This window comes from Pecten maximus, chromosome 8 (genome assembly GCF_902652985.1).
Source record: "Pecten maximus chromosome 8, xPecMax1.1, whole genome shotgun sequence".
NCBI lineage: Eukaryota > Metazoa > Mollusca > Bivalvia > Pectinida > Pectinidae > Pecten > Pecten maximus.
In genome coordinates this window covers 14,488,373-14,515,521 of record NC_047022.1, presented here as the reverse complement: position 1 = coordinate 14,515,521, position 27,149 = coordinate 14,488,373, and the positions used below count along the sequence as shown (strand labels likewise).

The following is a 27,149-nucleotide window of genomic DNA, read 5'->3' as shown; positions in this document are numbered from 1 at the left end:
TTTGTAAGGACTGAACAAAAGATCAACTTGGGAACAACACATTTAAATTTTAACTTTCTAACAGATGAAATATTATAAACAAATACGCTGTGACATATGTATCATGTTTTCTACTTCAATGTTGAGGATGAAATTTAGATTCACAGGTTATTCAGCGAGAAGAATTGATTGCAAGTTGCTATTTTGAAACAATATCTGCGCATTACGGAATAGTTCATGTTTGTTTTGTACGCATGTGATAATAGAAATAGCAAACTATAATCACGGTGCATGGAAAGTACAGAAGAAAAACACCAATCAGTCGGCAAAATCCAAAAGTTCAGACAGTCGCGCGAAAAGCTTAAATAACAACTGTACCAATGTCGATCTGATATTATTAAACAGACAAAGAGCTCTCCGCAAGACTAGAATTTTGTATAAAATAAAAGTGAAATACCAACTGTTCAAAATATAAGCGTTGTTCAGGAAAACTATGATGTGGCTGTCGTACCGAAAATTTAAACATTTTGTTAGCTTCCTTTCATTCCTCACACAATGTTCAGCTCAATTACACCAGTCAAACTGGAGATGTTTAAAATGTTTTGTTTTGTTTTTTTCAAGATGGCGGTCATGTTGGATTTCAAAACTCGTCATGACATCTTTTTTTTCTAACAAGGCTATACCATTCACTTACGGTTTATTTACCCAAATAAAATTATTCCAATCATTTTGACATTTAATTATACCATTCACTTACGGTTTATTTACCCAAATAAAATTATTCCAATCATTTTGACATTTAAAAGCAGTTTAAAATGTGTAAAGCAAAGATCGAAAAGTAACACGCGGTAATAATTAACATATATGACATTATGGTTTCAATTATCATTAAAAAAAAACCAGAAATTAAAATCATCAATTCGGGGAGCAGACATCTAAAACCAACAAAACTACAAAATTTCGTACAAATTGTTTTTCTTTTTAATTGTTTAATTTTTCTGTTCTATATCAAAAACGACTTTACAATATACATATATTCTACAATATCAAATGATATATCTTCCACTCTGTCATTTTTTTTACAGACCATGTAAATAACATCTGCCTGTATTATTTCACTCACCAATGACTTATACCGTATCTCAAAATAACATATCTGTAAAAAAGAATCGAACCAACACTTCAGCCAACATTGTGGTGACCACAGGGGCTTGGCACGATTGTCCAAACGACAGTCCATATATATATATGTATTATAGTATCTAATAAAACCCCTGTGGTGGTGACTGAAGCGACTACGACTTTTAACGACTAGGAAGAAAACCTTCACTACAAACAGGGTCCGAGTTTCAAACATCACTATGTACTTTCAAGACATAGAAATTGAAAAGGACCACATTGGTTTTTTTTAATCGAATTAAAACCACAGAAAAGGCGATGATCAAAGAGATTAGATTGATAAAATAAGAATAAAACCTACAGCAGCTGATTAAGAGAATTAATCCTAAATCAAAATATCTTTTAATTTAAAACCTGGGAATAGGAAAGGTGCACAATTAGATTACCGACTTTTAGATTATATTTATATACGTGTATTAAACTTTTTTTTACAAACAATACAGAGTAAGATTTTGGGATATTTCCCAAAAATATAGTTCGAACATAATTATAAAATCAATTTTTTTTTTCCAAAACACCAGTTCCTGCATTAGTAATAAGCAGAACAATGTTCCGGGATACTAACACACACAACATAAAATTGATATTTCTACCTTTAAAATCTGACCCAACCTCGACTTCCACAAGGCCACTTTTGTGGATACTTTAAGACATTTTGAACAAGAATACATTCTTATTAGTAACAAATAATATTCCTACTCGAAGGATGGGCATCTTTTTACAACTATTTCTTTTCATCCTTAAAAGCATGAATTTAATCCACTTATCTGCAGAGCTACACCAATGATTACCACTACCAGAGATTATAAGCTGCCATAAGTTCTGATCATTTAGTGAGTGAAGATGAAAAGCAAGAATGACAAATGCCAGAATTTTAATGCAAATTTCTTATCCTCAAAAATGTTGTTCCAATTTTTCAATCTCTGATAATGAATCCACAAATCAGGAGATTTTCGTTTAATAAATCTAAATATATCACTTGTATTTGTGTCGGTATGTTTTCATTCGGTTGTGGTTTTTCTCAGTTGTTTTCACTTGCACAATTTTACCATATATTCAAAACTAGAAAACCTTTATTTGTGGAAATTATGAAAAGTACGGTAACCATACTTTTCCTTTTTAATCATATTTTCATGTAATACTTTTAAAGAATTTGTATTCTTTTCTTGACAGCTATAATAGAACACTTATCTATATAAAGTAACATAACTACATGTAGTTAGTACCAAGTACTTACCTCTTGGTAATCACCTATTAAAGCAATCAATAACTCTATTTCTTTTTTTTTCACCCAGAAATTATATTTACAGTCGATTCATATATTAACAAGGCATTAAACCATTCATGTAAAATCTCCCTCTTTGAGAAGGGTCATCTCCCTTTATGTCCAATATTTACCCTTTGATCAAAAGACATACGACTAAATCCTATTTGATTATTCTATCATGATTTGTCCTTCTTAAAGGGAAACATGCTTTCTGATAGTTTTAACTTCAATCTATGGAGGTAACCAAACATTTTGATGAAACAAGGTTACATCCCATCATTGTACTGAACAAACTGTTGAAAACATAATGCATTTTCAAAGGTTAAAAAACCACTAAGAAATGATCTGATCATTACATAATGTCTTTGAACCACAACATTACAATCTTGTATGGTAGCTATGCAGAAAAATTACAGTCCCCCGCCAAATGTGGAGTTATATGCCAAGAATGAACTTCTTTTCTTAGTGTAGGTCAAAGGTCAAAATACAGGTCAGAATAACAAGTAGTACTGAAGGTGATACAGCCCCGACAAGATAGGGTGTGAAAGGGCGAGAATACAATCTTGAAGCTATAGACTAGTACCCTCACCCAGTATCAGGGGGAAACTAATAACCAAGATATCTGACCATACAAACATTCAATTAGATATCAAAAGCCAGATTACTATTTCTGTATTCTAAAGCCAAATAACATCTACAACAGAATGAAGGTATGACAACAATTATCCAAACTGGAGGGGGCGCTATTTAAAAACAAAAATTCTAACCCAATGTTACTTCCGGCGAAGGATTAGATGTACAAATTTCACCCAGACGGATTGAGATTTCTCTGCCATACAATCACTGTGGATAGTATTTTAAAATGTAGCAAGTAAATAAATACTCCGTGAATATATATGTATATGTATGTAACTGTTTACTGTATAATGTTTACAAGCCATGCTCGCACAAATTCACGAACTACATTTGTAGGTCTGATTGGGGCAACTTCAAAATATTATCCCTATGAAATTTAACAACAATACAGTATGATGATGACATCATTTGTTTAACAGATCCATGAAAATTCTGTATATGGTAAGGACAATCACAAATGTGACAGGACAATCACCTGTGTGACATCATGACGTATGTAGCGATGGGGTGAGGAGTGATACATGTCAAGGCTAGGTATGTTGATAACGTGACATTGGTCAGGACTTCTTCTTTTTTCGGAGGCTAACTTTAGTGCGTATTCTGTCAATAAGTCCACGCATTTTTTCAAAGGTACCAGTGGCCTCTGGGAGATTTTCATACGGAATGTGATCCATAATCCCTTCTCCGAATTTGTCTGCGTCAGGCAGATCACTAGCAACACCCTGTCTCTTTTGTATGGGCGTGCCAAAGTCCCGAGATATGGATCCAGTTGTGGATTTAAAGGTAAAATTGAGTTCTGTAAAGTTACTACTTTGTTCCACAAGTGGCGTGCCAGGAAGTGAGGAAGTTGGACTTCCTCTACCCAACTCTCCAAAGGAGGTGATGGAAGCCGTAGAACCCATCCTAGACATTTGGCTCCGAGAGAGATCTTGAGAGCTGCTGCCAGACTCTACAGAGCTAGACTTAGACAGTTGATCTTTAGAAGTAGCCGAGCCATCATCTTCGGGTCCACAGCTGTCAATCACCTGTAGCTCCACCTCTTTATCACCATCATCTTCACACAACTTTTCCTGTAGCAACTGATACTGCTGTTCCAGGTCTTCTAGTGATGGCGACTTCTCTCGATCTTCAGACACATGCTTTGCTGGAGTCATTCCTTCCGGAGTTGGAGGTGGGGTTTCCTTAGGAATGGGGGGTTTGCCTGGAGGGGTATTAAGTGGCAGTGGTGGTTCTCCAGTGAGAGGCAATCGTTTAGGTTTCACGGTGTCAGGAGTAACGGGAGGCGTACTGTCTGGAGGTGGTGGTTTTGACGGCGGTGTATCCATGGGCAGGGGTGGAACAAAGCAATCATTGTCAATCGACCTGTTCTTAGCTGTAAAGATGAACAGAAAGATGCTGTTCAGACTACACATATAGCAAAATCTTATATTAACAGTTCCAATAGTAAAATATCACATTTACAGTGAAGGACTAAGCAAGTTTCTTTTGAGGAACACTGTTATTATATAGTACTGGCTTCATCTTCAATGAGCTTTTCAAAAATCGTCTGAAACCTTTTAATGTTTTTAATATCGGATGTCCTCCTAACACACAGTTTAAAATCATTGGACATTTACATATTTTGTGTAAATTCACTGTGAAAATTAGTTAAACCTTTTATTTTAAAACAGGATAAAAACTTTGTAGTTAAGGTGACTGCTTTCTTTGTTTCTTCCACCATTTTAAAGAGATTCTATAAAATTGTGGGTACTGATAAAATGCCTTTATATTTAGAAAGGGAAAGTACTTCTGAAATCTCAGGGACATGGAAATAGATAGGATACTAGCCACTCATATTTCTGACAGATAAAACCAGTCTATTCCCTTATAATCTCTCAATATTTACCATCCTCTCCATCGGACAAGTCCATCTCCTCCAAGCTGGCCTTTTCTCGTTTCCTCCTCTTCTTTCTAGATTCCTCCTCAACCTCTTCAATTTTCCTTTTCTGTTCATATACAACAAACACATCAAATACAGAGATTTTTACATCACTCCAGAACAAAACAAAACAATTGCCATATTGTCAAATGAAAAACTCTTTTTGACTTCTGTATGTATTGTTCAAGAAATATAACTCACTGTCTTAGTACAATCATTTTGCTATTTAATTATAAAAAACATATTTTCAAGGCTCTGACCCTGGCTGTTAATAGGACGTTAAACTATATACACTAAACTAAACTAACTCTGTTAAAGTGGTCATTTGGTAAGTCTATGAAGAAGGGGGTTCATTTCATTACACGACTCCTAGCTCTAAAGTTACAAAAGTCTACATACCCCTGACCTTGGTAGGTACAGAGAAAACATTTGATATTATGAACAGTAACATACCATGCCAGATAGCTGGGCAGTGAGAGTGCTCTTCAATTGGTGATCCTGTAGTGGGGGTGCTCCGAGCTCCTCATATTCCTAAATACAAACAATAAAATATGTTAATTATATACTACATTCCATTATTATAGATTTCTGAGACCAGACTGTTGATTGTTTTGTCCTATTCCTTCCATGTGTCAATTAACAAACATGGTTTATGAGTTAGATGTTACTATTTTGTAAAATAATTGAAAATTTGTCACCTGTAAACATTTTTTTCATATAAAGGTTCTGATTTCTAATGAGTTAGCTGCATTCTCGATATCAAAGAAAAAATAATTTTCTATAACTGGGAATTTTCACATAATCATTTTCATTTTGATTCTGCTCTTGGAGAGGAGTAATAATGGAATTTATACCCCAAGCATTTTAGTTTATGGAGGGGAGTAATAATGGAATTAGCCTATCAGCTGATGAAGGGATTTGGTCTGACCATGTATATAATTATTATTTTATTTTTCTAACTTAGTGGTCTGTTAAACCATGGCTTAATGTAATTGTTCCTCCTTGCTTGATTTTCAATGTTGACACTTTTTCAAAAGTTATGTCCCTTGGTTGAATTTCTTGACAAGATTTTGACACAGCTATGCATTTAGTTACTTTACAGAGAACATTTAAAAAAATGTTTTGGGTTTCTCTAACATGATTTTAGATTTTAACCCTGTTTAACAGATCCTTTGGTAAAATTCTTGACAACAGTTTGCTTGGCTATGTATTCAATTGTTTTTCAGCAATTTTCTTTATACTCCATGCCAAGATTAGACTCACATCTATGGTGTCTGGTGGTACCGCCACAGTAAAACCAGGATATGCTATAATCTTCTCAGGGTCTATCTGGCCTGTAAAGTTAATAGAATATATCAAAAAGTTAATCAAGGATAAGCATAGATATCTTTTCATCAGAGCTGTATGAATAACCTAACATCAAGTTTCCCTTTTGAACATGTCAATCACAAATTAACCATGAACAACCAAAAAGATCTTTTGGTGTGGTTTTTACTGATAAGTTTCCAGACACAAGAGCTGTAGGAGATATACAAGAACCCAGACAGTTTACCTTTTTTTCCGCTTACAAAATGTATTTTAAAACATCTGTCCAATTAAAGTCGGAGAAGTCAATGTAGGAAAAGATAGCATCTTACCTTTGTTAGGAACACTGTCACTGACTTCACCATCTTCCATGCTTTTCCCACTTGCATCCACCTCTGCATTGATAGAATTGAAACATTCAATGAGATTTATCTCAGTAAAGGTCAAGGTGACCTTATTTTGATCTTCACTTTTATTTTTACATCACATGAACCCATGACCTTAGTTTGATCAAAGTTCAAAATGTAGGTCAGAGTGACCTAGTTTTGGTGAATAACACCATCTCACCTATTTGAACCCATGACCTAAATATGAAGTTCCAGTGACAAGTATCGTAGGAGATAGATCTCCGAGAAGGAAGACAACGTGCAGGAAGGAGAAAATTAGTGCAAACAAGAACTGATTGTAATGGGGACCTCACAGTCATACCATTGTATTCGGTATCCCAAACATTCCGAAAATGTTACAACGTTATTTGGCATCCCTAAAAACCCCTATGGACCAATTTTTACCGAAACTGGAGATCGAAATCCAAAATCAGAAATCAGTTCTGGTGGCAATTTTGGATTTCCGATTACGGAGAAAAAAAACATGTGTGCACACCCCATGTCCCTAATGAGTATGTCTGTGAAGTTTCATGAAGATCCTTCTGAACTTCTGCGGCGGAAGAAATGAGAAGAAACAATAATAATAATACCAGGTAATAATAATAAGAAACAGAGCAAAAACAAAATGCCCCCCCCCCCCCCCCCTTCGTTTGGGGGACATAATTAAAGAACAGGTGGACAGATAAATGAACACAACACAAATCTATGGTCCTAACATAGACTGGTAAAACAGTTCATAGTCATACATAGTGTGGTAAAACAGTTCATAGTCATACACAGTGTGGTAAAACAGTTCATAGTCATACACAGTGTGGTAAAACAGTTCATAGTCATACACAGTGTGTTAAACAGGTCATAGTCATACACAGTGTGGTAAAACAGTTCATAGTCATACACAGTGTGGTAAAACAGTTCATAGTCATACACAGTGTGGTAAAACAGTTCATAGTCATACACAGTGTGGTAAAACAGTTCATAGTCATACACAGTGTGGTAAAACAGGTCATAGTTATACACAGTGTGGTAAAACAGGTCATAGTCATACACAGTGTGGTAAAACAGGTCATAGTTATACACACAGTGTGGTAAAACAGGTCATAGTCATACACAGTGTGGTAAAACAGGTCATAGTCATACAGTGTGGTAAAACAGGTCATAGTCATACACAGTGTGGTAAAACAGTTCATAGTCATACACAGTGTGGTAAAACAGTTCATAGTCATACACAGTGTGGTAAAACAGTTCATAGTCATACACAGTGTGGTAAAACAGTTCATAGTCATACACAGTGTGGTAAAACAGTTCATAGTCATACAGTGTGGTAAAAAAAGTCAAGTGGTAGAACAGTTCATAGTCATACAGTGTGGTAAAACAGTTCATAGTCATACAGTGTGGTAAAACAGTTCATAGTCATACACAGTGTGGTAAAACAGTTCATAGTCATACACAGTGTGGTAAAACAGTTCATAGTCATACACAGTGTGGTAAAACAGGTCATAGTCATACAGTGTGGTAAAACAGTTCATAGTCATACACAGTGTGGTAAAACAGGTCATAGTCATACACAGTGTGGTAAAACAGTTCATAGTCGTGCACAGTGTGGTAAAACAGTTCATAGTCATACACAGTGTGGTAAAACAGTTCATAGTCATACACAGTGTGGTAAAACAGGTCATAGTTATACACAGTGTGGTAAAACAGGTCATAGTCATACACAGTGTGGTAAAACAGTTCATAGTCATACACAGTGTGGTAAAACAGGTCATAGTCATACACAGTGTGGTAAAACAGTTCATAGTCATACACAGTGTGGTAAAACAGTTCATAGTCATACAGTGTGGTAAAACAGTTCATAGTCATACAGTGTGGTAAAACAGTTCATAGTCATACAGTGTGGTAAAACAGTTCATAGTCATACACAGTGTGGTAAAACAGTTCATAGTCATAGACAGTGTGGTAAAACAGTTCATAGTCATACACAGTGTGGTAAAACAGGTCATAGTCATACAGTGTGGTAAAACAGTTCATAGTCATACACAGTGTGGTAAAACAGGTCATAGTCATACACAGTGTGGTAAAACAGTTCATAGTCGTGCACAGTGTGGTAAAACAGTTCATAGTCATACACAGTGTGGTAAAACAGTTCATAGTCATACACAGTGTGGTAAAACAGGTCATAGTTATACACAGTGTGGTAAAACAGGTCATAGTCATACACAGTGTGGTAAAACAGTTCATAGTCATACACAGTGTGGTAAAACAGGTCATAGTCATACAGTGTGGTAAAACAGGTCATAGTCATACACAGTGTGGTAAAACAGTTCATAGTCATACACAGTGTGGTAAAACAGGTCATAGTCATACACAGTGTGGTAAAACAGGTCATAGTCATACACAGTGTGGTAAAACAGTTCATAGTCATACACAGTGTGGTAAAACAGTTCATAGTCATACACAGTGTGGTAAAACAGGTCATAGTCATACACAGTGAGGTAAAACAGGTCATAGTCATACACAGTGTGGTAAAACAGTTCATAGTCATACACAGTGAGGTAAAACAGGTCATAGTCATACACAGTGTGGTAAAACAGTTCATAGTCATACACAGTGTGGTAAAACAGTTCATAGTCATACAGTGTGGTAAAACAGTTCATAGTCATACAGTGTGGTAAAACAGTTCATAGTCATACACAGTGTGGTAAAACAGTTCATAGTCATACAGTGTGGTAAAACAGTTCATAGTCATACAGTGTGGTAAAACAGTTCATAGTCATACACAGTGTTGGTAAAACAGGTCATAGTCATACACAGTGTGGTAAAACAGTTCATAGTCATACACAGTGAGGTAAAACAGTTCAGAGCCATACACAGTGTGGTAAAACAGTTCATAGTCATACACAGTGTGGTAAAACAGTTCATAGTCATACATAGTGTGGTAAATTAGAACATAGTCATACACAGTGTGGTAAAACAGGTCATAGTCATACACAGTGTGGTAAAACAGGTCATAGTCATACACAGTGTGGTAAAACAGGTCATAGTCATACACAGTGTTGGTAAAACAGTTCAGATTCATACACAGTGTGGTAAAACAGGTCATAGTCATACACAGTGTGGTAAAACAGTTCATAGTCATACACAGTGTTGGTAAAACAGTTCATAGTCATACACAGTGTGGTAAAACAGTTCATAGTCATACACAGTGTGGTAAAACAGTTCATAGTCATACACAGTGTGGTAAAACAGGTCATAGTCATACACAGTGTGGTAAAACAGGTCATAGTCATACACAGTGTGGTAAAACAGTTCATAGTCATACACAGTGTGGTAAAACAGTTCATAGTCATACACAGTGTGGTAAAACAGTTCATAGTCATACACAGTGTGGTAAAACAGTTCATAGTCATACACAGTGTGGTAAATTAGAACATAGTCATACACAGTGTTGGTAAAACAGTTCATAGTCATACACAGTGTGGTAAAACAGTTCATAGTCATACACAGTGTGGTAAAACAGTTCATAGTCATACACAGTGTGTTAAACAGGTCATAGTCATACACAGTGTGGTAAATTAGAACATAGTCATACACAGTGTGGTAAATTAGAACATAGTCATACACAGTGTGGTAAAACAGTTCATAGTCATACACAGTGTGGTAAAACAGTTCATAGTCATACACAGTGTGGTAAAACAGTTCATAGTCATACACAGTGTGGTAAAACAGGTCATAGTCATACACAGTGTGGTAAAACAGTTCATAGTCATACACAGTGTGGTAAAACAGTTCATAGTCATACAATGTATTTGAAAAACATATTTTTTTCATCTGATTCTGAATTAGATTTTAAAATCCAACAGACTAACCATTTCCTTCGCCGTCAAACAAGACAAGTCCAGAGCTCTGTACTTTGGCTTCCTCCAACCAGCCTGGTGGATACCCCAGAACCCTCATCTTGTAAATATATGAGGGAAGATAGCGCGACGTGATCCCCAGTGCATCCATCAGTTCTTCACTGTAATGTAACATTATACTTATAAATTAAAGTGATGTTAAAGTAATAATTTTCTCATTTGTTATTTAAGATAAAGTGCCACACTTTGAAACCAACAAAGTTCTACTCCACAATATGTTCCTTTTCATAATTATAAGAATTCTGTATGTAAGTGTTCTCATAACTCAATATTTACATTTACTGCAGCCCCTCTATATAACGTTACCAAGCTCACTTGAAGGTTATGAGTCCATAACTTCCAAATCTTTATTATGACCTCATTATTATAGTGACGTCATAATTGTTACGTCAGCGATAACGATAGATGGCTGTTGAAACGCTGTTCTGTCTTTGACGATAATAATTGGTTCATTCATCGTCGGAGCAAAATTCCTGGATATGATCTTTAAAAATCATTGTCAAATGTAAATATAAGCATTGAACCGCTTTCATTTGGAAGTTATGGGCTGATGAATGCCAACTGGACAAAGGCAAGTTCAACATGAAGCGCTAGCTCGCTTCATTAAATTCGCCTTTGTCCAGTTGGCATTCATCAGCCCATAACTTCCAACTAAAAGCAGTTCAATGCTTAAAACACTTATAGTAACACTGTACACAACTGTTCATCTCCTGATACAAAACATCCAAACATTCATTACAACAGAACACAATAAGTAACTGTTATTGTTCCTCATCACATTGAAACAATACCTTTTTTTCATTACATTGGAACACAATGCGTAACTATTACAGTAACTGTTCAATATACTGAAACTGTACACAACTGTTAAATCAAAACTGAAACACAATGCACTACTGTTCAATACACATCAGAACACATTAATTATTTCCTTAAGTCCCCATATCACAATACAATCATTTCCTTACCTGATAACACCTGGTACAAAACTGTTGCTTTCGGATTGGAAAGATTTGTCTAAGTGATATCTTTTGGACCTATAAAATAAAAAAAGATTTGAATATAAACCAAACTTTTTTTTCTGAAAACAAAATATTCCTTATGGGACTTTACATTACGATTAATAACATGTTAGCCAACAGGTGGTTGATACAATGGCGTAGTGATAGTACACTTGGTATTCATTAAGACGGTTGGGGTTCACTTCCCCATCCATCTATGTATGTATCAATCAGGGCCAACAAAAACGATTAAATATATTTAATGATTATTATTACTACATTCTTTGTGGCCAATCTGCACTGAAAAGGTCATTAGGTCAAAATAAATGGTAAGTGAATTTTTTTTTTATAAAAATAATGAAATATTTTAAAATCTCTTGATACACTAAGACATATATATATACGTATACATGTATTTTAGATTATAAGGTAGCTATTACGGTTAATCATATCTTATGATACAGACTGAGAGCTTCCAGATAGCAGTTGATAAAATCTAACATTAAAGTTGCTGTAGGATGATACATGCATATAAAGCATTGTATTTGTAGAATGTCGAAAGCAACCAACAAAAAATGTTTTATTGCTCTTGACCCAAATTAAATCTGTTTGACGAATCAATGAAGCAGTGTTATTGAGACAGACAACTGACAAGATTAAATTGATCTTACGTTGGTTTCTGTGACACACTATCCTGACGGAATTTGTCTCTGTTCTGTCTGATACGTGTGAAGTCTTTGGGCTCTGGACAATCAGCTATCATGTGTTCACCACAGCAGTTAAAACATGTTTGCTTTTGTCTGAAAAAGATCATTTTCAATTTAAGTGGCTGTTTTTTTTTCTGAAAGAAAGAAGATGATAGACAGACATAGCTCTCCAAGATGTATTCATACTTTCCTAGACTAGACAATCATTTAATTGTTCACTGTCAATAAAGATTACCTCAAGCTCTTCATCCCATTAATCATATATAACCCATTTAACCCACTAATGGTAGGGAATAAAGTTTAACTTGTCTGAAATGACCAAATCTAGAGTAACAGGAAAACAGTTAAGTACAGTGTATATAGTTTCACAGCGATCTCTCTTACTAATTTTATAATACAATCATTACATTCTAAATCAAGATACCGGTATCCACCAAGCCTGCATCTGGAGGTTCAAACAATCTTTTTTGTTGACATTAGACAAAATTTCTGTTGCCAAATATCATTCATAGCAATTTTGTTTTTAATTATTGATGAAAAAAACAAACTAAAAACTTTACTACCTCTGAAAGACAACATCTGATCTTGAAAAAGTTTTGATCTCTCTCTTTTTTTTTTTTAAATAAGTTAAAAACAATAGCACTCGACACAAATCTATATTTCCCTTTTAGTAACCCTCCTTCTTTACAATATTAAGGACAATAAAATTTACCCATTGATTTTCCAGTGTAAATCTTAAGAACCGGAAGTTAATAGGTACATTCATTTAGAAAAAAAAATCAAACTTTTACCTTTATTTTCCTCAACTATATGGCTCTCCAACCCTCTGACAAAGCATGTACAATTCTTACCTTGGGGGTTTACTAGCACTGGTGTCCAACTCCTCCTCTGCTAATGGGAGTGGATCTGTGTATACCTGTTCATATCTACCTGTATAGGAAACTCTTTCGTTTGTTTGTTTGTTTGTTTGTTAAGTTTATCACCCCGTGGACCGCCAGGGGTCATTTTGAGGCATGGTCTCCTTGTGGTAGTTGGTGACTACTTCACTGAACAACATACAGGAGGAACATCACATGCCATACAGAGCAATTAGGGTAAAGTGTCTTACCAAAGGACACAACCACAACAGCATAGACCAGCCTATTTCACAGCTTCCTGAGAAATACAAACCGATACAGGTAGGGAGAGTCGAACCACGCACCTCGGGTCTTCACCCGAGATTACGTGGTCGTGCTCTAACAGACTGTCAGAGCTATTGTGGCTCCTTGTATAGGAAACCTCAATTAAACCTTTTGGAAATCAGGAAACTTCAATCACTAATTTATCTTATTAGGTAAATATTCGTTTGTCCATTTTTGTTCATTTGATTATCAATTGTCAAAAAACATTATCAATCAATTAAACATAAAAATAATAGAAAATTTACTCAGATGTACATGTATATAGATACTTAATTGTAATTTCATAAACAGGTGTACACTTTGACCTTTGAACCCTGAAATGTTGACTCAGATGAGGCATTCTTATACATGATCTTCCATAAACCAGTTTGATCAAAATCCCTCAAAAAATCAAGTTGCTTGAATACTAACTGTCATATCACAGAATTTGTTGACTTGCTATAAAAAGTAACAGTGACCTTGAACTTGAAACTTTGACCTTTAAATTTGACTGAGGTATTTTAATTAGTACTTTTATCAAAATGATTATTTGAAATTAGTTGTTAAAGTGATGACACTGATTCCAGACTGACATGTATTGGTAACACAACAAGCTCCCCATAAAATGGTGAGGTGCATCAAATCGGATATCTAGATGATTAAACGGACCATGTTTCTTTATGCTGAAAATGCATGTAACCTATTTGAAATACTGACATAAGAAAATGAACAGATCATCAAGGATACTTGGGAGCTTCCCAGCTGTCTGTGAGGGAAGGGTTATTGGACACTAGTGGCCATCCTAATGGATCAATAACAAAATCTCTGTGGAACTGACTGCTCCCAATGATCTGCAGCAAAACAAAGAATACATAAATTTAGATAAAACTAAACAGACTAACAAACTGTCACTTTATATCACATTATGACATAGGATAGTTTATGACATAACATAAAATAATTTGTGATGCTTTATATGATATTATGACATAGGACACTTTATATGACATTACGACATAAGATCATTTATATGACACTATGACATTGAATATTTTATATGACTTAACGACATAGCAGGATTTTGACATCAATTCTATTGCACACTTCGTGAATGTACCACTAGGTTAATTGAATGATTTTAAAGAAAACTATTTTATCACTACAGTATCATGATGTAGACAGAAATCTCAATACTGGAGATTGATACTTAGCATGCAGGGCTTTTCTGAGGGCTTTTTCGGGCTGTTAATTGGCCCCATTCCCAATTGAAATTACTTCATTTGTAAGTCAAATTCCCAAAATTTGCAGTTTACTCCTGAAAAAGTCTTTCCCAAACCAGTAGGAAAAAGCCCTGGCATGTGACAAAGCCTTTTCATAAAGCTACATAATCCTGCCCTACTGTTGAGATTTAAATGTCTTCATTATACAGGTATTGATAGATTCTTTCAAGTCTACCCAGGACATAACAAAGGACATTTAACATTACTGATTATTACTGGTACTGGTCCCTCTGTTTACAATGTACTTATTTAGTATTAGATAACATTTTTCTCAGTGCTCTATACTGGAGAAGTGAAGAAAATCTTATGAATGTCTATAAGAATCACCCAATGATATTTTATAATTTCAGATTTTGTCCTGAACAATTATCACAGGCATATAGACACTTTTATATTTAACTTAGGTCAATGAATGGAATTCAGGTTTAACATTTAGGGGACATGTTAAATGTATATGACATACCGCATGAGAAGTCCACATTTTCATGGTTCGTTGTTTACCAGTCAGCTTGCTGTTCAAATCAAGGCATGTCAGGATTTGAGCTCTGAAACAGTCAGAATGTAACTTAGGATTTTTCATGCAAAATTAAGCAAATAATATCTATATCGGATAAAATGATTTCAGAGTTTAAGATATCCAACATCTATTAATATAAGTTGCATACCACAGAGAAAAGATGAATCCTCACATTTCCACAGATTCTTTAATTTGAATTTTATATAATATATATAGAAAAGTATTCTTTGTGTAATACGAAGAATTATATATTTAACTTAGTACTGTACTATTAACATAAAGACATTAAGGGTATCTTGAAATATTGAGATTTTCATCAATCAAAAGAGAGAAATTATTTATCATTTGATTATGTTTGTAATATGGTGAAATAAAATCATTCTCAAAATCAATTTTTTCTGTCAATAACCTTGAGCTGTATATCTGGCAATCTCTCTCTCTTGCTTTGTTCCTCTCTGTTGATCAGATGCATTATGTACTGTTCAATTGATGTACGATACTTCCTGAAACAATCAGATAGAATATGATAATATTTTACTGTTCTGTTATTTAGAAGGAATACTACAAAGCTATCCAATTGATGAACGATAATTTAAAAGTAAAAATATATTTAACACTTGAGCATAATAGCATACTATAAATAATGCTTATTTCTTTATTCCATCAGATTATTTTGGTCCATCAATCCTACTTTCACCAGTATAATGGTATATTGTATACTGTCCACAGCTCCCTACACATCACACATCTTAATGAGTACAGTGGACTGTATAAACCGGGCTCTGTCCAATCCGTATCTCTGTCTAAACTGGTTAAATAATTTTGTCTAGAAAATTCCTACTATATATACGATTGGGTGCCGTAGATCGTGAGTTCGAGGCCTGGTCAGGGCACGAGTCAAAAATTTGTCTTCCTTCGTCGTTTGTGTTGCTAAGTTATATATCTATTCATTAGCACAATATATCATATACACTATGTGTTGGTGATCTGAAGTTATAGATTTGAATTTCCTGTCGTAGTTATACCGAGAGAAATATATGTAGTAGATTAAATCTGTCTAAACCTGACTCTGTCTATTCTATAATCCAGCCATATTTCAAGGTCTGGTTCCTTTTTTTAATCAAATCTACTCTGTGTAAACTGCCAGTGTAGTTAAAAGTGCCTAGTATACACCAACTGAAGTCATATCCTGTTAAACACTTCATAAATACAAAGAGATAACTAAAACCTAAGTGTGATACTGTATTATATCAAAAACAATTCCTCAACCACATTTATTACAACAAGCGTCGTTATTACAAATTGCGTGGTCACAATGCTTTCAAATTTGAACTCCCCTTTCTTCCTTTTTTTTCTCTCAAAATGTAGAATATGTAAAAAATATTGTTTTTTCTCTAATTGGTGAAGAGAGAACCAATCAAGTAATTTAACTGTTACTATAGATTCATCTTCATCAATGGAAGAGTAGACTGTCAATCAAAACCATATCGGATTACTCTCAGTACATGAGTATAAATCATCATTAATATTATTAGATAAAGGTAAAACTACTTAGTACCTGGAAAAGTCGTTATTCTGATATATAATCTGACAAGCAGGACTGTTGGAGTCTGCAGTAAATCTGTAACAGAGACACATTCAGAATGATTAAGATGAAGGAGCAATTTGATTTTATAACATATATAAAAAAACCTGAAATATTTAAACAGATTAAAATGTCTAGCTATTCAAGACAATATAATTAGTTATATCACAGTTGCTTTTGTGGGACAAAAATATACAGCATATATATTTTCAATATTAATTTGATGTATTAATTTATATACATCGCATTCGTAAATTAAAAAAAAATGGAGAAAAAACATATGCATTGCTCAATATAGATAAGTGCTTATTCTGTACTTCGATGAAAACCATATTCCATTTCTATATTGAAGATAGGTACAATGTATATTGTACATGACACCGACACACTTATGAGTTGATGAATTATACTGTTATAATTACAGCATGTAGATTTTCCTCTTAAAATAATGTTAATCTAAATCAGTTATCTTCAGCTGCTAATCATTACTTGATTTCCATTCTAACTACTTTCTTTTTTTGACCATAAGTATTTACAGAGTGTACATGTGCTGTACACATTTTATCCTGAAATTTTACAAAGCTTTAAAAAATCAAAGATCACAAATTTAGAATATTCAATTAGATGAGATACACGATCTGTATACAATTAATTATAAAACAGCAGTCAGACTATCCTGAATTACAATGACTTGTGATTGAAGTTCAATAGAAAACGTTATAATACTTACCTTGTGGAGTCAATAACTCTTGCATATCTCTCAAACTTATTGCCTGATTCTTGTTAAAGAAATGTTAATATTGATAGATAGACATATCTTAAAAGAAAACTTTCAAACAACTTCTTGATATTCATTGTACTTAATTGTTATCTTGTAATTAATATTATGTTTAATGAAGAAGAGCCAACGCCAGGATGAGTAGTTGCAGATACATTGGTCCAAGCTTAAGTGTGACTTTTGCTTACAATTGCATACCATAAAGCATGCAGGGGCGATTGGAGAACAAAATTAAATGGGTACATCATTAGCAACAAACTAGGGAGTACAGATTCCTTGTCTTTATTGGTTTGGTATATAGATGTTTGGCCCAAGCATTGGGCTTCATCAGGACCCTCTTGCTGTGATTAATAATATTAATTTATTTGATGTCCATTCTTCAGGTATCAGAAACCTAAATGTTCCGTTGTCCTCAGAGCAGATACAGGCCAATACCAATACCAATACCATACTGAAACAGTGACTTGACACTTAATAACTGGTTTTGGATAAATTTACATCATAAATACTTAATTTAATCCATCTATGTATGGAAATTACAACTGAGAGATATTACCCACTAATTAAGTTGATTAGGAGAGATGTTTAGAGAAATATCATTTTACAAATATGCAGTAAATTTTTAATAAGCCCATTAGTTCATCGCAATAAATGTGCAGTGTCACACAACAGATATGTATTGCAAATGGTAGCTTCTGATATTGAAGCAACTTATATCTACATTCTCTGTTTATCCAACCAAATGACTATCCATCAATATTTAATAGTCAGGTGACAGAGTCAGCGGAAAATTGTTATTTCACCTATACTTATTGAAATAATGTTTAGAAGAATGACAAAAATCCAACTAACAGCTCAGTATATATACAGGTTAATAATGAAAGCAAACGTAGGCTAGCGAAATCGAAACATTTCATGACGCAGCTGCACTCAAAAGGGACAGGTCTGCAGCTGGCAGCAGCATATCAGAGGACACAAGGTACCCCGGTTGATGTAGTTCAATAACTATTTTATGTAAGGCATCAGGCAATTGCTACCAGGCAATAAATGATAAACAATTAATAAATGGCAATGTACATTTGGTGCCTGTACGTACACTGTCTGCATGTTTATACATTTCGTATTTTTAGCTATTTAGTAGGATACGTTCATGTGTCAGCTTATACTCGGTATTTCTATCGGCAGATTGGCGATTCTTAATGTGATAACTTCCTCCATTAACGATGTCACTGCCGTCTACTTGAATCGATGTTTCCTCGTGTTTCTCTTCAGCATCATCAAGTTGGTCAACTCCGTTGTTTTCATTTTCACTTTCGCCGGAATCATCGTCAGATGATGATTCGCTCTCCTCGGAATCACCCATCCGAAAAAGAATTCTACTTTTGTCTTCTTCTCCTTCATCATTAACTTTATATAATATAAAGCTTCCTGACGACTCTCGCTCTTTTTCGAATTCGTCAAAGAGAGAGGAATCGCCAAACATATCCTCCGCCATCTTCGAGCCGGATGTGGACAAAAGAATCTTCGGAGTGAAGTAGGGCTTCAGACTGGTTGGATTAAAAATACAGGGAATTTTAATCTTATAGATATACATATTGTACCTGATTCCAAATAGTTTCTTCTATTTCATATGTTCAATGCTTACATACGATATCCAAATATTTTATTTTATTTTTAAAGTAGGCTCGGAGTAAATCATGATTGTTTAAAGATGGCGGATACGAGGCAGCAACCGTCTGCAAGCATCAAGTTATCGTCAATATGTCTCGGTGGCAGATCAATAAGATTTCTCGTACTTCGAGATAAAAAATGCATCAATGCCCCTGAAACACTGGATGAGGTATTGTGTGTGTTATATTGTTTTACTACAGCCTAATTTGTTAAAATTTGGGTTGGATTTCGATGTTCAATATCTTCTTAATATAATTTTAGGCATGGCCTAGGCCTATGTGAGAGCGCAGCAATCCTGGTGCCCATGGAATTCGAGAAACAAGCACACATAATCTAGTGTACTAGAATAGTAAATCCCACGTTACAAAATGAATATATTGCCAACAGATCTATACACTGGTTTGTGATAAAGTATATATCAACAAGAATTATGATTTAGATAACTTACTACAAAAACTAATCGTAGAATAAGTCTTAAAATAGACTGATTAAGCGATGACAAGGTGACGGGACAGCAGATCTCGCAGATGAGCAGCAGACGACAACAAAAAAATTCGGAAGTCCTCTTTATTTTATGTGCTATATTTGGTAAACTTGTATACATGCAACTCGAACGGACCGGAGCTGCACTCGTAAAACACCGGAAATATTTTCGTTGAAAATTATACCGTTACGTTTTGAATATAAAAAATTAAGAACTTAATTGTTCGTGATAAATTTTATTAACAAATTCTAACTAGTGTGAACATTTGCATATTTTTAAAATCTTGATATTTTGTAATCTCCCGAGAATGTGACTTTGAATACAGTCTTGCGCAAGACTGGATCTTGTCGTGACTTCCTGTTTCCGGTTACTGAAAAAGTTTTTGAACTCTTAAGTATATTGGGGGAAAAGGGGGGGTTTCCGAGACATCTCTACCATTAAGTTCGCTACGCGAACGGGCAATGCGCTCTCTATCATTCGTAACAGGTACTTGGGGTAAGAAATTATATATTGTATATATATACTTTATTTGTATGGGTGTGAGGGAAATAGCACTTTTATTGTCCCCCGAGACATGAACTATTTTCCGAGGCGAAGCCGAGGCAAATAGTTAATGTCAAGGGGGACAATACAAGTGCTATTTCCAGAAATACCCATACAATAACTGTTTTATTATTCCAGCATATTAATCATTCCATTTTTTTCTCTCAAACCAGTGTTCAAATCCTTCACAAATACTCATGATTTTCCCCGTGGATAGTCTTTCAGCATGCTAGCTGGCGTTTTTATTACTCGTTTTGTGTTAGTGCTGTCGATTTGTCAGATGAAGCCATTTTCCAAAATGTTCCTGTAGCATTCCCTTAAACGATTACTGTGTCCGCTTCGTCTTGGTGTCGAAAACCCGTATACATTGTCCAATCAGAATGAAAGCAAAAAGTGTCGAAAACGCGTATACATTGTCCAATCAGAAAGAACGCAAAAAACCCCGCGAAAATATGAATGCGTTTATTCCGGGTATTAAAAATAGCACTTTTGCCTATTAACCTGGTTAATAGCATTTTTTTGAGGATGTGGTTCAAATAGCATTTCTATTGTCTACTTTTTATATTGTGTAAAATAAGGAAAGGTATCATAAAGCCTCGTATTACTGTATAAAATGGCTCCATTTTATATATTATACGAGGCTATATATAGTATATATATTCACAATATATAATTTCTTACCCCTAGTACCTGTGGTAACAGCACCTCTTTTGCTTACTATAAGCAACTGTTGTTTGAGCAGTAATATTTTTTGCCAATTTCCACTGATTTCGAAGCGTCCGAAATCACCGTTTCTCTGAAGAATAAAAACCATGAAATTCGCCAAATACAAAAACTAATTTTTCGAAAATGTTTTATGTTGGGCACATTCAATCGTAAAATCCATCTCTGTCTAGTAAAATCGAGGATGTCTCCATTTTCCCTTTAGGTTAATGACTTGTTAAATATTACTCTCCATCTATAAAACTTGCCTCAGGCATGATGCAGATAGTTGACAAGATGGGGGCCCAGTCATTTGTTCTTATCCTGGATTTGTTGAAAGTTGTCTCGACTGTTTGCCTATTTTTGCCATTTCTTGACAATGTTGTATGTAGATAAATCATAAATACAGGCACACATTCGAAGATTTTAATTATGGTTTAATTTTAAAAAATATCAATATCATAGTGATATCCTTATATTAAGACTATATATTTCTATTACATTGTATGAAAATAATTTGAGACTGAAAAGATCTGTCATTTTAAAATCTACATAAGAGCAGTATAATTGGAATTTTCTTGGGCTCAGCTTTCTAAATATACACAAGTAACTGGTAAAATATTTTGACCCGTTGCATATCTAATAATTAGAAATATCTCACCTAATGTTGTCCCAATTATCAATTATAATCAATGTCTAATTGGAAATGCAACTGATTCCCAACTGTCAATTAAAAGGTGTCAACATCTATGATGGTTTTCAAAATAGAAAGTGCAAGTTCTACTTTTATTTACACAAAAGAGAGATTGGGAGTTCTATGTCACCTTACCCTTAACTTCTTACCAATCATGCTATTTAACATGATCAATTGCAAAAGAAAAAAGAAAAAAAATATATAAAAAATAAAGATACAAATGAAACTACACAATGTTAAGCTATAGTATTAAATCAAGATGGCGACAAGCTCTGGTTCAGAAGAAATAGGCCTATCCCAGGAGTGGAAAAAAAAGTAATATTTTTAAAAGATTTTGTTTAGGCATAAACAGGCAACGAAGTAGAATCTAATCCATCTTACCAGATTGAAATCAACTACATGTACAGAAAAAAAACATGGGTTGACTAATTCACATTTAAAACTGACCTATTAGAAATTTCAGCATAGTTCTTGCAAACAAAAATTTGTAAGTACAGGTTCTTGAATCCTCGGGGATCACGGAAAACTGCTGCAAAGTTCATGTAAATTGCAAACATAATCAAGTATGTAGGTACAGGTTCTTGTAACTTAAGTTGTGGGAAATTGCTGCAAAGGTAGACTTGAAAATGATTTTTTTTTGCTGCAAAAAATTTGCTAAAAATGCCAAATCCGGGGAACAAATTTTATCAAACAAAAGACATTGCAGCAATTGTCTGTAAGGGTTAAGAGTTATATTCAGTCCAATAATGAATATATAGGCTGGAATAGATAACAACAAACAGTATGTTTCTAGTAACCCTATAGACTTTACATGTAATTTCTTGAAGTTTTTGTCCATTTCAATGAAGGATTATATCAAGGACTATCAAAGTTGATATTCCTTCTCCATATAGCCTTAGTTAAACTGTCAAAAACAAATTAAAAGATTTCCTAACTGACCAAACCTATTTCTAGTAAGAGGATTTAGATTGGTTTGGTATTGTTTGATATCCTATCAACAGCTATGTTCATTTAAGGATGGCCTCCTTTGTTTACGAGGGGCATGTAAATCATTGTGGCGACTGTGTGTTTTGGGAGGCATGTACATTATACATGTACATGACCCAGTTCCAGGTCGAATCATAATAACAGTTTTGTATTAGGTGAGATGATGAGTTGAGGATTTTGATTTGAATTATATATTGCTTGTTAAACTTAAATGTAATTTATTGAAAAAATCAACAATTTTTTAAAATAATTTCAGTCACAAGGTATACCGTTGTTTCTGGCAAGTGATGTTTTATGTGGCTGCTCCCAAATGCCGAAAAATTTCACCAGGATCCATGCACGTTATTCAAAAGATGGCATGGCAACTAAACTGTTATTGAAAGGTAAGTAGTGTACAGGGTAGTTATCTGATGGTTCCAGTGGTATACCTGGGTGTCCTACAAGTAGGTGATTTGAATAATGAAAATATTAATATAGTACACATACTACACTATGGATTGAATTTTATAATGCATAGCAGAGCATCATAAACTGAGTTTATATTATGTGATTTCTGCATGTGGTCCAATTCATCTTCATACTATACCTGCTGTTACCTAAAAAAAAATCTGGCTGTGACATTCCTTTGTATTTCCAAGTGCCATAGCTAAACTTGTTTGGTAATTATTACCTTTTTCCTCCATGCACTGTGTAATTTTTTCCTCTCTGCAGATTTCTCTATACTGTAACTTTTTCTTCTCTGCAGATTTCCGGGTAGTTGGAGTGAGTCACAGCGCTACTGTTTGGTTTTACAACATTTGTGGTGTGTTCCAGGTGGTATTTGAATACCAGGAAAAGTGTGTACAAAGAGACTGCCTGTCTAAACTCAAGGTGATCATTTACATTCTCTAGAGAAGAGCTTAAATGAAATCAACAGTGTTTTGTAAACCAATTACAAGTCAGTTCAAGTATTGAGTTGTCAAGTTTATGGTTCTTGAAATCATCTACTAATTAATTATCAGTTAATTTCAAATAAGAAATATAATGGTGCTATGTTGACTGGTTTAATTAATTTCAGTAATAGAAATTAACAATAACTATATTTAATGTAAATATCATTTATATTAGATTACTAGGATGCTGGCCGGTTATTTAAGAAATAATTAACGATGATTCGTGTATTATTGCAGGATATACGAGGACGAGGATATTTTGCAATTGAATTAATAACGAAGGCTGCAACAATACACGAGTCAAAGTTGATTATTTCTATTCTACCATGTACTGTTTAGTTCTGAGATCGACCTCTTTTTAATAGAAAAACGGCAAAGAAACCCAGAGAAAACCTTGTACTTTATTTCTTGAGTATTGCATTATTTGTTGATGAAATATACAGGCAATACAGTACTACGATCAAGAGCATCTATCATATGGCATTGATTTTGAAAAAAAGGATAGAAAAAGAAAAAAAAAACAAAGAAAAAAAGGGGGCCTCCGTAGGATTCGAACTCGCGTCGTGATAAAAATTTATTGAAAGACTAACCCATTAGCCCACTCGGCTGTGGTGACCGCTGATGAAATGGGTGAATATTAGATATATAAAATTGTAACAGCCGTGACTCACGTGCGTGTATTATTGGCACGAGCGTGGGTTATTGGAAAATAATACATGGTTTTAAACCAATCAAAACTGGCGTTGCATAGCAAGCATGGTAGAATTAATATTAAACTATTTTATTGTAGGATATGTGGCTTTGCAGATATCATGATGATAATCTTCCAGAAAGTCTTACTGTTACCATGGATATTCAGTGTTCTCAAGGCGATTCCACTCCAGTTGTAGAGGAATCCTACAAGTTGTCTGAACCAGGCGTGGGTAACAAAGATTCTCCTAGATCAGATGTGGAGCAGGAGTTGTTTCCCCTGACTGGAGGAGAGGTTGTCATAGAACTGGTTAAGCATGGCAGGGATAGTGGTAGCAATGATTCAAGACAGGAAAATATAACTTCCAACAATTCAACAAAACAAATAAACCAGATGAATGAAACTTCCCTACTGGATGCTATTGAGAATGACAAGGACACATCTAATTCTGAAGAGGAGAATGTCCAAAAAGACGTAGGACAGGCACCCCTGGTCGCTGATAATGCCCTATCCTGCCATTCTTCTAACACAAGTGAGGACAATATACAGGAACTTGGAGAGAAGGACCTTTCTGTAGATGTCAACATCCATCTCTGTCACTCATGTGGGTCATTGACCTGTCCATCCTTCCAATCAACAGTGACAGAAAATGGGGAAACATCTTGGGGAATATGCCCTGCATATAGGTTTGAAAACTTAGTACACAAGCCTCTCTGCTGCAGTAAAGCTACACAAATTGACACAGTGCCACGAAGTGTTACAAAGATTTCAGTGGGTGTTCAAACTGATCAATTTGACTCTTCAGTTCATGATTGTCCTATGACTGACTCCAAGGCCGTCACACATAGAAATGCCTCCCCTCAGACAGACATCAATATGGATATGATTGTCGTTCTTACTCCGCAATGTTTACATTGTACAGAAAATAGAACTATGAATCACAAGAAATGCTCCCAAATAAACTGCAAGAAAAAATACCTTTCAAAACATTTCCCAAAAAAAGATGTGATGAAGGATTGCATTAATGTTCTGGAGAGTTTAATTAAATATCTTGTTCAAATGGAAACAGACCTTCAGAATCTAGAACTCTCTCCTCTTATAAAGAGGTTTCATACTATACTCCAGTTACTAATACAGGATATGTTCCTGGAAGAAAACAAAGGTTTTCCATTCCAGTTAATACAGGATTATCTGGACATGTTGGGGACAGACAGAAATACTGAAACTGCATATGACAGCTGGGGCAACTCCTCACAAAGAAACACTTTTCTGCACATTGTCTCTCATTGGTTGGGAAAAGAATTCCACAAATTGGAGCCTAAAATTTCCCAAAGGGTTGAGGACTTCAAACAAAAGCACATAAACTGTATAGACAACTTGCCTCCAGCTGAGAGCATTGTAGACCTTGTTTTTCCCAGCTTTATGAAGGAGCTGATTGTGAGGTGGACCAGCCAAACTCCCCCTAGTCCATGTGTTGGAGGTGACCATGATTACAGTCCACCAGTAAAAAAGTTCTGTGCCAATGACATTCCATTACCTGCCTACCCGCTGGTGCAACATATTCTGGAGTTCGCTAACCATGCCTTGGTGTCAGGGGTGGCTCATGTCGTCTATTCCAGGCTACGACACTCTATATAGCACTAATGGTAACATGTATGCAATGTATTTTTGTACTGAAACTTAATATTATATTATGAAACGAATATCAAATTGTTTAGTTTTTTGTCAAGATAAAGTTTACTACTAACTTAAGGAAATAAAACAAGGCATACAATAAGACCACTGCAAACAAATGCAAGGTATACCAATCAAAGTTTCATCAGGCCCTTTTTTAAGGCCTGTTAGCCAATACCTACTTTGAATTTTGATAATTTAGAACGTTCCTGCATACGATTTTAGACCAGAGTATTTCATCTTAAATAGTCACAAGCATGTCAACACACTTTTTTTTCATTGATGTCATAGTGTCACTGTTGGACACCCCTCCTTGCTTAAAACACCAAGAACATTCAATTTGATGAAAAGAAACAACACCATTCTGACCAAGGCTCTAGAAGAAGCTTGCCCAAAGCCTGAAATCAAGTAGTCATGCAGTATACAATTTTTATTCCATTACAAGTCCATTATAGGAGGCCAGTGGACCGTAACAGTCACTTGAGTTTAGATATATTTTGGCAGATTTGATTCCAGTGACTTGAATTTGAGGTCAATGCATGCTAAAGGCCAAATATTGGGTCTCCGGGCCTCTTGCTTAGAGAGAAGATTTTGTTAAAAGATTTTAGTATATTTGACCCATGTGACCTTGAATGAAGGTCAAGGTCATTCATTTGAACAACCTTGATAGCCCTTCACCCAAGTATGTTACAGGCCCAATATCGGAGCTCTAGACCTTTTGCTTAATGAAAAAAAGTTGTTTTCAAGATTTTATAATATTTGATCTTTGTAGCCTTGAATGAAGGTCAAGGTCATTCATTTGGGTAATCTTGATATCACTTCATCCCAGCATGCTACAGGCCCAATATGAGGTCTCTAGGCCTCTTGGTTAGTGAGAAGTTGTTTTAAAGATTTTAGCATATTTAAACCCATGGCCTTGATTGAAGGTCAAGGTCATTCGTTTGAACAATCTTGATAGCACTTATACCGAGCATGCTACAGGCCCAATATCATGTCTCTGGGCCTCTTCCTCAGTGAAAAAAAGTTGTTTAAAGATTTTAGCATATTTGACATCTGTAAACTTAAATGAAGGTCAACATCATTCATTTAAACATTCTTAATAGCCCATCATCCAAGCATGCTACAGGCACAATATCAGGTCTCTAGTCCTCTTGCTTAA

General features: G+C 34.9%; 2 protein-coding genes across 2 annotated transcripts; one reads left to right on the top strand and one right to left on the bottom strand.

Annotated features, from left to right (window-relative positions):
• Positions 1-939: 939 nt before the first annotated feature.
• Positions 940-19,125, bottom strand: LOC117332137 (zinc finger CCHC domain-containing protein 8-like). The gene is made up of 15 exons (XM_033891021.1): positions 18,759-19,125; positions 17,565-17,607; positions 16,808-16,870; positions 15,659-15,752; positions 15,196-15,297; positions 14,200-14,303; positions 13,144-13,218; positions 12,257-12,385; positions 11,553-11,621; positions 10,537-10,685; positions 6,617-6,679; positions 6,243-6,313; positions 5,433-5,510; positions 4,947-5,046; positions 940-4,433 (listed from the first exon to the last, which is right to left on the bottom strand). Exons 1-15 carry the CDS (start codon positions 19,105-19,107, stop codon positions 3,619-3,621), a joined length of 2,304 nt encoding a protein of 767 aa, XP_033746912.1. The 5' UTR covers positions 19,108-19,125; the 3' UTR covers positions 940-3,618.
• A 191-nt stretch (positions 19,126-19,316) lies between these two features.
• On the top strand, positions 19,317-26,019 carry LOC117332539. The gene is made up of 4 exons (XM_033891489.1): positions 19,317-19,452; positions 22,950-23,076; positions 23,439-23,563; positions 24,416-26,019. The coding sequence occupies exons 1-4, from the start codon at positions 19,324-19,326 to the stop codon at positions 25,952-25,954; spliced, it is 1,920 nt and encodes a 639-aa protein (XP_033747380.1). The 5' UTR covers positions 19,317-19,323; the 3' UTR covers positions 25,955-26,019.
• Positions 26,020-27,149: the final 1,130 nt, after the last annotated feature.